At 42.5% G+C, this 16,735-nt stretch overlaps 1 protein-coding gene across 2 annotated transcripts; it reads left to right on the forward strand.

Moving 5' to 3' along the window:
- Positions 1–284: 284 nt before the first annotated feature.
- On the forward strand, positions 285–16,151 carry hspbap1 (hspb associated protein 1). Of its 2 annotated transcripts, XR_011597621.1 has the most exons (9): positions 285–344; positions 786–996; positions 1,939–2,123; positions 4,237–4,373; positions 9,550–9,721; positions 12,204–12,287; positions 12,707–12,817; positions 14,849–15,796; positions 15,992–16,151. XR_011597621.1 is itself a non-coding variant. In XM_070914963.1 (8 exons), exons 2-8 carry the CDS (start codon positions 801–803, stop codon positions 15,413–15,415), a joined length of 1,452 nt encoding a protein of 483 aa, XP_070771064.1. In that variant the 5' UTR covers positions 285–344; positions 786–800; the 3' UTR covers positions 15,416–16,151. The 2 variants fall into 2 exon arrangements, 1 of the variants encoding a protein (XP_070771064.1); XM_070914963.1 differs by having other exon boundaries at positions 14,849–16,151.
- The last annotated feature ends 584 nt before the right edge of the window (positions 16,152–16,735 follow it).

Consider the following 16,735-nt stretch of genomic DNA (forward strand, 5'->3'; position numbering starts at 1 on the left):
TAGTGAAAGGTGAGTCCCCTGTTTTTTCAACAGACCCCTCTCTTTCCGCGAAGCTAGCTAGCGTTAGCTTTCCTGGGTAAGTGATTTGACAGTGGAGTCAAAGCCCGTTCCGTAGTTAGGACAACGTTCATCAACAAAGGCTAGCTACTAGCATCGTCAAGTTATTTGCTGAAACAAATACGGTCTTATGTGCTGTTGCTCTCGGTAGCAGAAGTTAATTTTGTCCAATCTGAGTTGACGTAACAAGTTTCTCATTCTGTCACGTAAAGCTAGTTAACGTTAGCCGCATCAACGTTACCTGGATGGACCATTAACTACTGACATACAACGTTTAGTGCTTTACGGTGAGGAAGTAATTCGATGAGGTGGGAAACATTTAACAACGTTATCAGAACTGACTACCAAAAGTATGAATGTATAGGAAAGGTACATACTTATTTTTTAGAGAGATGCATTTGGGTAAGTGAATTATAAGTACAGAAACAATTAAGATGTTAATGGATGGGCATATTTATTTAATGAAAATACGAATAAAAACACGCATTGTAACACAGGGGATTCTCTTTCATGTGTTTTAATTTTTGCATCTGAATCCTGTTGAGAGACTTGTAGAAACGCATGCATACAAATGTACACAATCTTTTTCACCTTTTATTTTACAGAAGATAATAGTTGCCATAGCTAGTAGGCACTGGTATACACTTTTTAACGACCGGTAATGTAACACCACAACTTGATAACTAGTTGTTTATCAGCTAATCCTCTGTGTTGCAACCTGATATCAGGGTGTCCTACAGGCCATGGCTGCCCCCGACTCCATTAAACCCTTCAGCCCAGAGGAGACCCAGAGGATTCTGCATCACCTGCAGCAGCCCGCAGTCTTCATGAACATGACAGGTGGCTGGCCTGTTCTCCACTGGACGGCAGAGCACCTGTCTGGCTGCCTTGGTGACAAACTTGTCCGATTCAGACTTGGAAGAAAAAAGGAGACAAACAGTAAGAACAAAAGATTAATTCCGACAGATCTGGGTTGAAATAATTCCTGTGTAACTAATCACCTGGATTGAACATGCAGAATGAAAACAGACTTAATGAGACCAAAAATATCCAATTCAGGCTACTCACTTGGTGAGTTCAAGTTGTTTTGAAATGACTGAAGTATGATAGAAAACATTCAAAGTGGTCTGGCCAAAGCACACTGTAGGCAATGCAATTTAATTTCCAGTCAAAGCTTCCAGCATTATTGATCATTTTAATAAAGTAAATAAGCTTTTCTGTTTTTGTGTTCCTGAACACATCAATGCACAGAGCCTCATATGGCAGTTCTCTACTTCCACCTAATTTTCTGTGAGGACACAATAATTGCCTGCAGTCTTGTGTAGTTCATCCTGTGACTCGTGATAATTGACAGATTAGACTGTAGTTAGCAGGACCTGATGAAGTATTGGAGGGTGTTTAATGATCTGATTTAAAATGTCCCATAAGCTGAAAAAAAAAACACTGAGGGTTTTTGTCTTTGAGCATCTGGTGTATTTTGCCCTCCATGTGTTTCTAAAACAGCTACTGTAATGACTCCTCCTGTGATGAATAACAGTGAGCGTGTCCTCTGATGAAAGCTAGCTAATTAGATTTCTAAATCCTCTTTTTCAGCCGCAACAGCTCACATGAGGGCATTGCTCATGAAAGATTATAAATACCATCAGTCAACCATAGACACACTTTGTTTACTAAAATCAAAGCAAGAATAAATCACTACAACTGTGATTTATTTTTCTCATAAAAGCGGGTAAAACAAAATTTCATGCCCCTGTGATGATGCAAAGTGATTCTGGTATATGCACTTCTTTTAGCATGGATCAGTTGAATTGTTTTGCTGAAACTTTGTCACAATTTTCCAGTGACTACTCTTTTTCTTGTTATCTTCTCCTGCTCTCATAGCACCTCTGTTTGAAACCCAGTGTTCCTATGTGGAGGCAAAACTGGCACACTTTCTCAGCTGGACCCGGGACCAGGATGGGACAGACGTGGGGCCTTTCTTTGAATACCCCAAGTCAGAGTATTGGGCCTATGCTGACTACAAATACATCGCCATATTGTTTCAAGATCAGCCTTCCATGTTCGAGGTAATCAGCCTCCTTCATACATACATGTAATGTTATCAGGTCAGTTTATAGCGCTTCCTGGTCAAAAAATCCAAATGAAATCCAGCAGACGTGTTTGAACAATGGGGAGATCTGGTTTCACAGGCTTAGTGTTAGACAGTTCAATACCACCTCAGTTTGAATGACATTGCAGCCCGAAGGGTTTTTTGAAAAGTACACCACTTTTTATAGGTAGCGTGATGACGAAGGAAAAATTACAACAGCACTTCCATGAGGTGTTAATAGACATCTGACAGATTCAGGTCAAGCCAACCTTTTTATTCCATCCTAGCAGTCACTGTACTGTGTTTTAAGTTAATCTGTCAGCGTCAGTAGCCAGCTACTAGATGAAAGCTCATGAAACATTTGGGGCCTTTGATGAAGAAAGTTTGACAATTTAAGTTAATCCCTGACTGTATGAATGAGTTAAAGTAGTATATTTTGGATCATATAGGGACTCTCGAATACTGGGGATAAAAGTATGTGGACACCTGAACATTACACTGGAGTGTGTTCCAGTTCAGCCACTGATATTGCAATAAGGTTTGACTCACAGTCGGCATTCCAGTTCATCCCAAAGGTGGATGGGGTTAAGGTCAGGGCTCTGTGCAGGCCAGTTCTTCCACGCCAAACTGGGAAAACCATTTCTTTATTGACCTGGCTTTGTGCACGGGGGCATTGTTATGTCGAAACAGGGAAGAACCTTCCCAAAACAGTTTCCGCAAAGTTGGAAGAACTTGTCCAAAATATAATTGTATGCTGTAGCATTATTGATTTCCCTTACTTGGAATGAAGCATCCATGAATCACCATGAAAAACAGGACAGATACTGGTGGCCATGCACTTTAGCCATATAGTGTATGTTGTGAAAAATGATCTTCTCCCTTAAACCATCCATCATTTTTCAAGCAGTGCAATCATACGTAGGTCATTACATAGAGTACTTCATTTTAAATTACTGACCAAATGTCCACCACTGCATTTAACAGTGCAGTCAGGCTGTCTGATAGCAGAGAAGTGGATGTAACAAGACCGAGAGGGCAGCAAATGTGCCATCATCACTGATCTGCTTCTGCCGCTTCGCTGGGTCTGTATCACATAGGTGGATTCGGTCATGTATGACTTTGATTTATACAGGATCCAAAAGTATGATATCACGTACAGTCTAAGCAGACAAAGTCATGAAACACAATTTTCTTTAAGGTGATAATAAACGCATTTAGAAGCTTAATTAAAAAAAAAATTATTCATAAGCTACCTTCTAATCTGTGTTGCAGGAGCCTCGGCTTATCAACAAATTAAACATTAAGTAAAAAATTGAAAGAGCCAAAATATTCCTGTCTAGTGTCATTTTCTTCAAAATGCTCATTTATAGTTTAGCTTTTTTCCCCTTGTTTTGACATTTTCAATTAAAATGTTAAGCTTTTGCCCATTACAAGCTGCTATTCTTGTCCTCCGGTAGGTAAAGACATAAAAGTGCCATCATTTCTCAAGCCACTGCTGCCCATTCATTTCATTTTTATCTCAGTGATACGTTTTTATTGGGCATCCACCTGCAATTATTACCCGCTGACATTCATGCCTTTGAGACAGGCAGACATGGGCTTTTTAGAGGATAAATGGTGCTGGAAAAAGGCTGTCTGAAGGCTAGATTGACCAGTCTGTCATTTACAGCTGCCTGCCTACAGTATATGGTAATGACTTCATTATTCAGGATGCTGGCATGATTGCTACACCTTTGTGCTCTGACAGGACATGATTGACAGACCAGCTTTCCTTGAAAGATGACAAATATTGTAGCTTGGTTTTTCTACACAGAGACCTCCATTGGTCACCTATAATAGGTCCTGTCAAAGTAGCTGATGAGGTGGGGGTACATCTGTGAGTTTACCGCAGAGTTGTGACAGTTGTGAAAATGTGAGTTTTGTCTTTATGTCATTATCACAGACAAGAAGAACGGAGACTTGTAATTTAATATTTTCACATTATTTTGGATTGATTATTGTGTGTGTGTGTGTGTGTGTGTGTGTGTGTGTGTGTGTGTGTGTGTGTGTGTGTGTGTGTGTGTGTGTGTGTGTGTGTGTGTGTGTTGCAGGATGTAAAGTGGTCAGAGTTTGGTTTTGAGGGACGTAATGGGAGAGAGAGCACCTTATGGATTGGCACAGAGGGGGCGAACACGCCATGCCACCTGGACTCTTATGGCTGTAACCTGGTACTGCAGGTACATGGACGGTAAGAAGGACCACAAATAGTACTTCAGCAAGTACTATTTCCTATTTATCATAATACATTTCACTATTCTTACATTTCAACAAAACGCAGTACTCATCTCACCAATAAATGTCATCGGTTAGAGATTCCTTGTTCGTCTCCAGGCCTTTACATCTTCAAGCTACTTTAGGATTCTTGTGTTGATAACCCAGAGGATACACATAGCCTGTCTGTCATTTTTGTTTTAGTACAGCAAATACATAGATTACATGCATACCTTGGAGCTCGCTGTACCTCTCAGCCTCTGCTCAATGATTGTTTGAACTGATAAATGCTGTCAGATTTTCGTGTTAGCCAAAAATACAACCAGCAGCTGAACAGTAGGATATTAGAAAAATTCAAACAGATGTTTGAGTGCGCATGCGCCGACGTGCATGCAGCCTGTTACAGTCGCTCCTGTTTGTTTTCGTCTTTCTCTTACTTTTTCTCCTTTATTTCTTTATTTAACTCAGAACTTTTTTAAGTACTGACTTTTGAAGTTGTGCCCTCTTCAAACATGCTGGTGGAGAGAGTTCTGGTACTTTTTTTCACTCTGGAATTACTTTCATTCAAACATCGGACAGTCGCGCAGCAACTTCTGGGCCGCTTTGTTTACTCCGGAGATCAGCTGATCGCTCTGAAGCCGGCCGGCTTGGAGACCAGATCATCGGAGATCCCCGCTGAAATCTGGAGAAAAACACGCAGAGGATGCAGAGGGGGAACGAAGCGACGAGGGAAGAGAGGTGGGTCGAGACAGCAGAGGTTTATGGAGAAAAGGAGATATAAACCGTGTCTCCCCTCTCTCATCATGGGCAACGTGAGATCGCTGGCAAACAAGATGGACGAGCTGACGGCGCTGGCCAGGAGTCAGAGGGAGTACCGGGAGTGTAGTTTAATGTGCTTTACGGAGACATGGCTGCACCAGGACATTCCCGACGACAACGTTTCCATCGACGGCTTTCAGACCGTCCGGGCCGACAGGGATTGCACCGGGAGCGGTAAGCGTAAAGGAGGGGGACTTGCCGTTCTCGTTAACAACCGGTGGTGCAATCCTTCCCACATCACCATCAAGGATAGTGTATGTTGCCCGGACATTGAACTGTTGGCTGTTGGACTCAGGCCGTATTATTTGCCCAGGGAATTCTCACATGCCATTGTTGTGACTGTTTACATCCCCCCCTCTGCCAACCCGAAGTCGGCGTGTGACGTCATTCACTCCGCCATAGCCCGTTTACAGACTCAACACCCGAATGCACTCATTGCTATTTCGGGTGACTTCAACCACGTCACCATGGCTAAGACACTTCCCACCTTCACACAGTACGTGAGCTGTCCCACTAGAGAGGAGAGGACCCTGGACTTGCTGTATGCTAACGTTAAGGATGCATACAGCTCCTCTCCCCTCCCCCCTCTGGGTAGGTCAGACCACAACCTAGTGCACCTCAACCCCTGTTATGTGCCTCTCGTCAAGAGCCAGCCTGCAACCACGAGGACAGTGAGGAGATGGTCAGAGGAGGCTTATGAGACACTTCAGGGATGTTTTGAGGTGACTGACTGGCAGGCACTCTGTGAGCCACATGGAGAGGACATTGATGGGCTCACAGAGTGCATCACAGACTACATCAACTTCTGTGTGGACTCCACTGTCCCAGCAAGGACTGTCCATTGTTATTCTAACAACAAGCCATGGGTGACAAAGGACATCAAGGCCATACTGAACAAAAAGAAGAGGGCCTTCAGAGCTGGCAACAGAGACGAGGTGAGAACGATCCAGGGGGAACTGAAGGTAAAGATCAGGGAGGCCAAGGAGAAGTACAGGAGGAAGCTGGAGTGGAAACTCCAGCAGAACAACACCAGAGAGGTCTGGAGTGGAATGAGGACCATCACGGGTTACAGGCCGAGCAACAACAGAGGAGCTGAAGGCAGTGTGGACCGGGCCAACGAACTTAATCTGTTTTTCAACAGATTTGACTCTGTGGGCCCTGCTCAACCCCCCCATGACTCTTCTGCTGTCTGCCTCCAACCTTCACCTATTCCACTCCCCCCTCCCCCTCCTGCTCCTCACAGTCCCCCACCCCCCTGTGAGAGCTTTCCTCACACCTCGTCCCCCAGTCCCCAGGCTGACGGCACTCTTCAACCTGACGACACCACCCCTCCCCCACCGGTCACCTCTACAGTGTGCTTCACTGCCGACCATGTTAGAAGACAGCTGAGGAGACTCCACTCCAGCAAGGCTGCAGGCCCCGATGGTGTCAGCCCCAGGGTGCTTAAAGCCTGTGCCCCCCAGCTATGTGGAGTACTTCACCACGTCTTCAACATGAGCCTGAGTCTTCAGAGGGTCCCCGTGCTGTGGAAGACATCCTGCCTCGTTCCTGTTCCAAAGACGCCGCGACCCAGTGGCTCCAAGGACTACAGACCCGTGGCACTGACCTCCCACATCATGAAGACCCTGGAGAGACTCGTCCTAGAGCAGCTCCGGCCCTTGGTCAAGACACACTTGGACCCCCTTCAGTTCGCCTATCAGCCCCGACTTGGAGTGGAGGATGCCATCATCTACCTGCTCAACCGCGTCTACGCCCACCTGGACAAGCCGGCGAGCACTGTGAGAGTCATGTTCTTTGACTTCTCCAGTGCGTTCAACACCATCCGTCCGGCTCTACTGGGTGAGAAGCTGACGGAGATGCAGGTGGATGCCCCCCTTGTGTCCTGGATTGTCAACTACCTGACTGGCAGACCACAGTATGTGCGCTTACAACACTGTGTGTCAGACAGAGTGGTCAGCAACACCGGGGCCCCGCAGGGGACTGTCCTCTCTCCCTTCCTCTTCACCGTCTACACCACGGACTTCAGCTACTGCACTGAGACCTGCCATCTTCAGAAGTTTTCTGACGACTCAGCAATAGTTGGATGTATCAGTAAGGGTGATGAAGAGGAGTACAGGGCTGCTGTGGACAACTTTGTCACATGGTGCGAGCAGAACCATCTACAGCTCAACGTGACAAAGACAAAGGAACTGACTGTGGATCTGAGGAGGACCAAGGCGCCGATGACCCCTGTTTCCATCCAGGGGGCCAGTGTGGACATTGTAGAGGATTACAAGTATCTGGGAGTTCACATAGACAATAAACTGGACTGGGTAAAGAACACTAATGCCCTCTACAGGAAGGGCCAGAGCCGTCTCTACTTTCTGAGGCGGCTGAGGTCCTTCAACATCTGCCGGACTATGCTGAGGATGTTTTATGAGTCTGTGGTGGCCAGTGCTATCCTCTATGCTGTTGCATGCTGGGGCAGCAGGCTGAGGGTGGCGGACTCCAACAGACTAAACAAACTGATCCGCAAGGCCAGTGACGTTGTGGGGGTGCAGCTGGACTCTCTGACGGTGGTGTCAGAGAGGAGGATGCTGTCTAAGCTGCGGGGCATCTTGGACAATGTTTCACATCCTCTCCATGACGTACTGGTCGGACATAAGAGCACCTTCAGTGGGAGACTCATTGCTCCCAAATGCACAACTGAGCGACACAGGAAATCATTCCTGCCTGTGGCCATCAGACTGTTTAACTCCTCTCTCTGAATGTCAGACACTCAGGAAGAGACTGGAATCCGTATCTGTATCTACCTCACCTGTTCATACACCACCTCACTATTTATTCAAAATGTTTAAGTGCAATACATATATAGTCACACACTTTAGTGCAACACATACATACATATACATTGTTATTGTATATATTTTTACCTCATTTCACTTAAATACTGTAAATGTGTATATTTTGTATTTTCATTTCATTTTTCATTTCACCTCATTTCACTTAAATACTGTAAATGTGTATATTTTGTATTTTGTATTTCTTATTTTTATATTTTGTACAAACTTTTAGTTCTAAATTATGCTACTTTCTACTCTTGAATGGGAGCACCGGTACTGTACAATTTCCCCCCGGGGATCAATAAAGTATTTCTGATTCTGATTCTGATTCTGATTGTCAGTAATGGACCAGACTGAGATGTAACTTTGAATATGCACCTGTTCTGATATTGTTATCTATAGAACTTGAAATAAAACATCACTAATTTCCCTGCCTCATAGATGTGTGAGTATTGCTTCAAGTCACAATAAAGGATTTAATTAAATGGAGCACAAATTAAATTACATTAAAAAAAAAACGTCAGGCATAACTACTAGTCTAAGCAGCCTTGTTACTTGTAACGTGGTAACATGGTGTGCTCTGCAATCATTCCTCACAGTAATCTGTTTCACTGTGTGCATCTTTTCTTTTGATGTGTACTTTCTCTACCAATCCAAATGTATGTTTTTGGAAACAGAAGTGTACATTGATATTCAATTTGGGTAACAGAAAAAACGTGTAAAGAGAGATATACTCACTCAGAGGTGTAAAATAAAAATCATACCTGTGAAAATGGGTTTGTGAATTTAATAGAGAAGATTTGTAACTGAGCATAAAGAAGGAACAGGATTCCATACAGCCGCAGTTATATTTCATAACAGCGGTGGTGGTGGTGGAAGTTTTCTGCCTGTTAACCAGCCAGTTCTTCTGCAACACGAAAGGTGCAGTGCACTGTAACTGCTTACAGAGTGCGATCTGTCCTCTGCCCTCTGAAAGAGAGTTAATTTGTTGCAGAGCTCACCAGAGCAGGAGGGAAATGGAGACAGAGGGTGAGGCGCTATATGGGGCACTGTGAGTCAAGAAACAAAAGGGAAAAGGTCTTTTTGTATCTTATCTCACTCCTCTGTTCGCTCAGAGAGCAACAGTTTTATCTCACTCCTTGTAATTGGGTCTCAGGCTCATTTTATTTGGCATTGATCTCAAATGGAATGAAATTCAGCTCAAGCTGTTCTGTGACACTGCTGATCCATGAAAATACAACAGTGCTGATTGATATGATGACATTTGTGACAATGGTGGGTCAGATGAACAGAAAACGATAACGGCAGTGTTAAACAAATCCCACAGTATTCTGGGTACATCACAGCTGAAAAATGTTTTGATCATTTCTAGTATTTACTATGCTCCAATAAAAGTTTTGTTTACACTTTTGGAAAGCAACTGTGTCTGGCCAAACAACTGAATACATTTCTAACAACAATCTTTTCCTGCTCTTTTAGTCTGAAATCTAACTGTAATGCTCCTGTGTGTAGGAAGCGCTGGCACCTCTTTCCTCCAGGGGACACTGTTAACCTCTACCCAACCAGGATCCCCTATGAGGAGTCCAGTGTCTTCAGCCAGGTGGATGTTCTCCATCCAGACCTGAGGAGGTTTCCTGCATTTCAGGCAGCCAGGGCCCACACCGTCACTCTGCAGCCAGGACAGGTCAGGATTCTTGACACAATGTTTTACAATACAAAAAGATAATGTTTTGCAGAGACCACATTAATGGCTAAATGTGATCAGTTATGTCTCCTAAAGGGTACTTACTCACTTTTGGTCTACATACAATGAATGCCAGAGAATGCAATTCAATTAAGACTGCGAATTGTCAACTGCTGCCAGAAAATGTGTACATGCTGATTTTCTTGAAAAAAAAACATGACCACGTCCACACAAGTTTCTATCAAGGTGTTTAAATTGCATTTCATGACCAAAGAAGGTGTTTGGACAAAGTTATTCTAACCAAATTCAGATATTTACTCTCTATTTACTCTCTCTCTCTACAATGCCAAACATTCCCTTATGCCAAATAGCCTTCCCCTCTCAATTATGAGGATTTCCGGCTTTTTGAGATGGGCATTTTTCACTGTTTTCTGACGTTTTATAAAGTAAACGATTAATTCAGTATGTGAGATTTAAAGGGATAGGGTGTTTGCACGTATCAGAGAGATAAATTCAATACTTTTAGAACCTTTTTACAAGTTTATAAAAGTAAAAACAAGACTGATTTTTAGTAATCTTTAACTTATTCAAATAAGCATTGCATGTTATATAAATATAATAACTGCATATTTGGTCCCATGCTGAGGTCAGTTTTAGAAAGGAATATGGTCAGTTATTAATTAAATTAATCAATAATGAAAATAATCGTTAGTTGCAGCCCTAAACAAGACTATTATAAAAACAGCTTGATGCACATCTGAAGGAAGAATAAAACAACAATCTTCTACAGACATTGAAAAAACCACCACGAGTGATTTACTTAAGTTTGATGTTATGCAACACTGAAGCTCTACATTTATGTGATGAACTGCTTGTGACAGAAGCAATAACCATAAAATACAGCTTTATTGGTCCTTAAGCTCTGAACATGTAAAAATAGACTCAACGGTGAAATTTATTTGTCGTGGTGTCCTCCATAAAAGTGTGAAGCAAGGCAACGGTCACGACTTGTGTGCCAATTACAATCTGGCCTTCTCAGTTATTGTGTATCACCTGTAACAGACTGGAGCATTTATACTGAAGGAAGTGGAGGGTTAAGCTACATTAAAGTCATCTGTGTCATCACTCTTCATGTCCTGTCAGGAGAAAAGTAACAGGGTCAAGTCTAGGCCAGTAGATCAATTGACTGAGCAGTCAAGCTGCTGTTACCTGCTCTGCTTTGGAAGCAGTTGAGTTCAAAGTGAGTAAAGTTATGATTGAGGTGTTGTGCAATCAGAATATGGTTGTCATGGCGCCCTAATTTTCAGAAATGTCCTCAGCTACTTTTGAAGTAGTTTTCAATTCTGAATTACTGCAAAAGTCCTCCTGGATATATTTGTCCTACTTTGCCTTGTTTCAGATTCCAGCAGCGTTGTTTTGTTCTTCAAGAGTCAAAATGGTGACAAAGCAATTAGCCATCTGTCTCTTTTCACTATCTGCTTGTGTCAGAGCATCTGTAGCGCCCTAAATACTCTCCTATCAGCAACACCAAACACCAGCTGTCAGGTAACTTCGAAGGCTGGTGAAGCAACATGCAGATCATGGTCACAGCTGATTCTTCAGCAGGTCATTTCTGCTTATTTTACCTGATATTAAATGATGATGGTTATACAGTTGACAGATGATAAACCAAATACCCTAACGTTACTGTTTCCCCAGTATCACCAGCTACAGTCTAATTTCTATAGTTCCATCAAGGTAGTTTTGGTGTAAATAAGACCTGACCAGTCTGTGTGGATCCCACTGAGCAAAAGACTGAAGTCATTTTTAGGATGTTCATTCGTGACCTTTTGGAAACAGCATATAGTGAAAAAGCATCTAAGCGCTCCAATTCATTTAATAAATGGAATAGGTGTTATCACATTACTTTAATCTGGTCCTTAGATATGGGAGGCAGACCGTGACCCCGGTCTTGGTTCAAGGCTGGCCTTTGGAGTTACACATCAATGACCTCTTTGATTCTTCTGGGGCCGCCTACAGTCTCCAAATCAGTGAACTCTCCCAGTCAGTGTTGTGGCTGGCTTTGGCCTGATGTTTACACACAGTGGAAAGCCACAAGTGGACTTTTGTGCTTTAGATTATTTCACCATACACTTGGAAATACAGCTGTTGACACAGAATGGATAGTTCTGGTATCTACAGCAATCTCCTACAGGATGGCTCCACCTCTGCAAATCAAGTCTAAGGACAGATAATTTGTCTTGTCTTGTCAGACAGCAGGAAAAGGCAGGGAATCAATAAGGCTCGTCCATTTTAATAGAGTCACTTTATGAATGGATGAACCACCGAGTCTGTGGGTGAAAAGGTGCATGCTGCCATCTAGTGGATGATCAGTACAGTTATATATTCCCTCAACATTTATCTCAAAAGCTGATCGACAAAAAGGAAGAGAGTGGTGATGTCTAAACTGTTAACTGCTGACTTTTTTATCTTCTCTGCTCAGGTGCTTTATGTCCCCAGACACTGGTGGCACTACGTGGAGTCAGTGGATCCCATCACTGTCAGTGTCAACACCTGGATCGAGTTGGTAAGCAACCCGACCACGTCTGTCCCTCATCCTGAACTACTTGGCTCAAAACCTGAAATAATGAAAAGATGTTCCATGAGTTTCACACAATATTTTAGAAAAACTTTCCCAGCGTTTAGTGCTCCCAGATGAAGACCCGTCTCAGCTTTGAGTAATGAACAGGCCTTGCAGTAAAAGACTCCCTGTCATTATGATGAGTGTGAGTGCACGACAAGGAGTGTGGGCCATATGAGAAGCTCTCCACTGCCAGACAAACGTTTATTCAAAGAGCAGGTCCCTCTCCAGCTTTCCCTGCAAGGTCACCGACACAACAAACTGTGCCTGCAGCATACCTCCAGACTATGTTGTTATCAGTCAGTGTAATTATATTGATATGCAGCACTCATTCTTATTTTGTTTGCCGTTCCGTTCCTGCGCAGGACGTGGATGATGTGGCAAGAGTCAGTGAAGCTGTGACCAAGGCTGTTGTCTGTGCCCTTAAAAGTGCACCGAGTGATGACAACACTGATGACTGGCTCAACCCCACTGAGGTAGCAGATTAAAACCGTGATGTTAATGACTCCCTCAAATCAACAGTTCCATGATTACTACCTCTTGTTTGTTATTGGTGCAGCCACAAAAAAAAATATTTACTGATTCTTGTTTCTGTTTAACACCAAGGCTGTATCTGAAATAGTTCTTTCTATATACTCACTTCTCACTAAACGAGGAATTCTATCGAGAGGACTGTGTGGTGTGTCAGATGGCAAAATCAGAAAACAAATTTAGCTACTGCTCATGTCAGTCCTTTCCTCTGATAGTGGCCTAAATTAGTTTCAGTATTATCATTTATCTATGACTCATAACGTTTTTCAAAATTATGGTCCAAATGAATATGCTTGCCGACATTTTGAGCTTTGCTTGGATGAAAACTTTTATCTGATGTAATGCTTAACATTGAAACACTGCCAGCAATCAACATCATTTGTTTAGATTACATGTGATTTTTGCATACACTTGCCATATCGATGTATCTCAGTATCCTTATTAACATGTCGATGCTGATTCATTTTAACCATATCACATAATGGTCTTTGGCTCGACTGACCATCAGTTGTTCACAGCTTTTTACATTGCATTGTGGTATATTTTGAGTCTACTACAAAATGGGTCACACACTTTGTAGGACACTATTTAATGATTAGCGAATGATTTTGTTGACGAAGCGTTTCTGTTTGTTGACTGAACACCTTTTAGAAATTGTCATATGGGTGCAGTCCCCCTAAACACTTAAACTTCCATAGCCAGACCCTCTGTCTCAACTCATTAATTACCACATTTTTATTTGTTGTGAATTCTCTGGTGACGGCACCTCCTAATTGTTTTTCAGTCGGGTACAAAAAGTCCCCCATCGTGCAACATTATTGGTGTAAAGTGTAACTGACTCTTGTGTGCTTGGAACTCATCCAGACCTCCACAAGCTTGATGAGACTCTGGTCTGCCTGTGATAGATTACCAACCACTGTACCTCCCACACCTTCTTCTTTCTCTGTGTATCAGTTGGCAAAGCCAGGCTGCTACTACCACTCAGACGGTGTATTTATCCCACCTACAGGAAGTCATTTACTGTGTAGTCACAGTATGAGCTGCTGTATAGAAACACAGATGATAGACCAGCTTTAAATCTGTATAAAACTGTAATTTTAAAGTATTTAGAAGAATAATGCCAGTCCTTTCACTGTGGTCTCTGTAAGACCGCTAAATGTGGGCTCTGCACAGTTCACTGTTTAGTATATGTTATTTCAGCTTGTGAGCATGTAAACAGAAACATCAAAAAAAGATAAAAGTACAGAGGGCTCCGCAAACGATTTAGTAACCAGCTGCAAGACATAATTTTTGTTTGTACAAAAACAAGAAAACTGGTGCAATCTATGTGTTCGTTTTGTCCCACTCATCTTATTGACCCAGGGTTGGATCTGGGGGGGAGTGAAAGGGATGTTTTGGCACTTATTGTTGTCGGCAGCAGTGTCTTGTTTTTGACTTACTTACTACTACTCACCAAAGCCACGCAGCCCTACGCAGAATAAAGGGGCTTTAAGAACATTGTTTGTTGGACCATTAGTTATAAATATAATTCATAGACATGAGATGATCATTTTGCTTTTCTATACCACTGGAGTGCTGCCGCCTTCCTGAATTTGTTTTGGGGAAACAAACTTGTTGCAGTCCTTTTAAAGTGCAGAAGAAGTTCACCTGTCTCCACTTATAAACTCAAAGACTTGAACTAAATATGCGTCAGTGAAAGAAAGACAACTAAAATAAGAGGCTTTAACATTTTTGTGAAAGGCCCGATGTTGGATTCAAACCTCAAAATCAAACAATGCCTTGCACAATAAACATCACCTTCATCATGTTATTGAGTCAGCAGCCTCTTTAGACTTCCTCCCCACGATGGAGATGTATTGACTGTGTTGTATTTGGATGTGAAAGTAGCCTTCCACGCATAGATGATAAGGCAGCTATTTAGCTGGCAGCTGGTGTTTGGGGAACACTCTGTAACAGTTTGTGTTATGTTCCTGCAGGAAGGAGTAGCATCCCATAATGAAAACATGCAGAATGTGAACCTGGCAGTGAGAGCTTCTGGCCTCTGCCACAGCAAACTGACCCAGGACCTGTGGGACACCCGTCCAGTCAAGCGGGACTCTAGAGGACAAATCAGGAAAAACAGCGATTTGGTCAGGGATTCTGTGCCCTTCAGTGTTCCCTTTGGACCACATCTCATCCCTGTACGCTGTCAGCAAGAGTACTCGTCAGAAACAAGAGGAATGACAACAAAAGATCTTGAGGTCAAATCTTCCAGGAACTGTAATGTTCAATCTCCAGACGACTGCACCACCAGCTCAGATGCAGCACAGAGAACCGGGCTTGTACAGGGAAAACGTGAATGTAGCCCTGGTTTAACTCAATGTAGACCATGTGACGGTGCAGATGGGACATCAGGGAACTCTTCAGAGGATTATGAGGAACCAGTCCACACAACAATAACCACTAATGACCTGTTAGACTGCCTGGTGCATCCTGATATCATCGCCCGTGTCACTAAGCTTTTACTGGAAAGGCACACAGGAAGAACCACAACACCATCCTAGCTTTAATATTCAGCAGCCGTAAACAACATATAACAAGCCCAAAGAGGAAGAAAGCTCCTCTTTGGACTGGTAACTGTCCTGGCTTCAGGATCGATTTAGAGTGCTTTATCTGTAAGTATCAGGATGTGGTTGTCTTAGCTTTTCTACTCTGGATGTCTCCCTGGAGTTTGCAGTGATAGAGAGCTGTGAAATAAAGTGGAAGATCTTTGGCAGCAGAAATCCATCCTCCAAGCTACCGGTAATACTTTGGTGTCAGTAAGAAGGGAGAGAGGAAAGATGAAGATTAACACAGAGTGTCACCCTGCTTTTCTTTCTCCTCTCGTCTGTCAGGGAGATTAACCCTGGACGTGAGAAGTCACAACCAAAGCAAATCATAATGTGGTGAGTGATGCCAGTAAGTGCCTCTAACATTTCCTTGTTTTGTTGTTCCGCACATACTAATCCTGTTTGGTTCTTACTGAGTCAGAAAAATGAGCACCTAAATCAATTTAAGTATGCTAATAAGCCACATAATTCAAGGTAATATTCCTGAGATGTGTACATTTGTTTTCTGCATTATGTTTCCCTGTCATTTAGTAATGGAAATTGCCACAGAAGGCTGATCGTAATGGTTTGGTGATTGATTGAAGCGCTGAATGAAATGGGTCTGTTTGAATACAGCCTACTGTCAGAGGTCGCACATCTGAGAGGAAAGAAGGTTGCACATGTTTAATAATAATAAACTTTCCACAATTTCTTTGTCCTGCACTTTGTTTCCAGCTGACATGAATTGCATTCTAGAGACTGAATGTAGATATTTACAGTATAAACATGAATATAAGGCAGATTTTACTATGTCAACATAATATATTGTGGTACAAAATCGTTGTTGTTATTAAAATTGAAAAGAATTTATAACAATGCACATTTTAATCTTTAAAACTTCAAGCGGCACAAAAAGTTTCAGCATTTCAACTGTCTATTTACAGAACTTTATAGGGAGCAGCAGTGACTATAAGGACACAATGTAAACTGAACAACTTTTCCAACCTGTTCTGTCAAAGGCAGTAGAGGTTATGGTTATTATGTAGTGTCATAGAAAATATTATATTTTGACATGGAGTTAATATGCAACAAATAAACACAGCATATAATATTCACCATTCATTTGTAATAAGACTATTGATCATGGTATGGAAAATTACAGTATTTAGCTTCTTTTAAAACACTTTCATGTATTCAGTCTTATTCAGAAGACACTTTTCTGTTGTCTGGTTAAAAGTTTTAAAGGGACTGGAGTGTTAAAGGGTTTCACATATATATATTAAATGATGTGACAAA

This window comes from Enoplosus armatus, chromosome 11 (genome assembly GCF_043641665.1).
Source record: "Enoplosus armatus isolate fEnoArm2 chromosome 11, fEnoArm2.hap1, whole genome shotgun sequence".
Lineage (NCBI taxonomy): Eukaryota > Metazoa > Chordata > Actinopteri > Centrarchiformes > Enoplosidae > Enoplosus > Enoplosus armatus.

Excerpts from the sequence above, each read along its gene's own strand:
- hspbap1 (XM_070914963.1), top strand. The coding sequence starts at position 801 with ATGGCTGCCCCCGACTCCATTAAACCCTTCAGCCCAGAGGAGACCCAG. Across the intron at positions 997-1,938 it reads AAGAAAAAAGGAGACAAACA|CACCTCTGTTTGAAACCCAG; the intron begins GTAAGAACAAAA and ends CTGCTCTCATAG. Across the intron at positions 2,124-4,236 it reads ATCAGCCTTCCATGTTCGAG|GATGTAAAGTGGTCAGAGTT; the intron begins GTAATCAGCCTC and ends TGTGTGTTGCAG.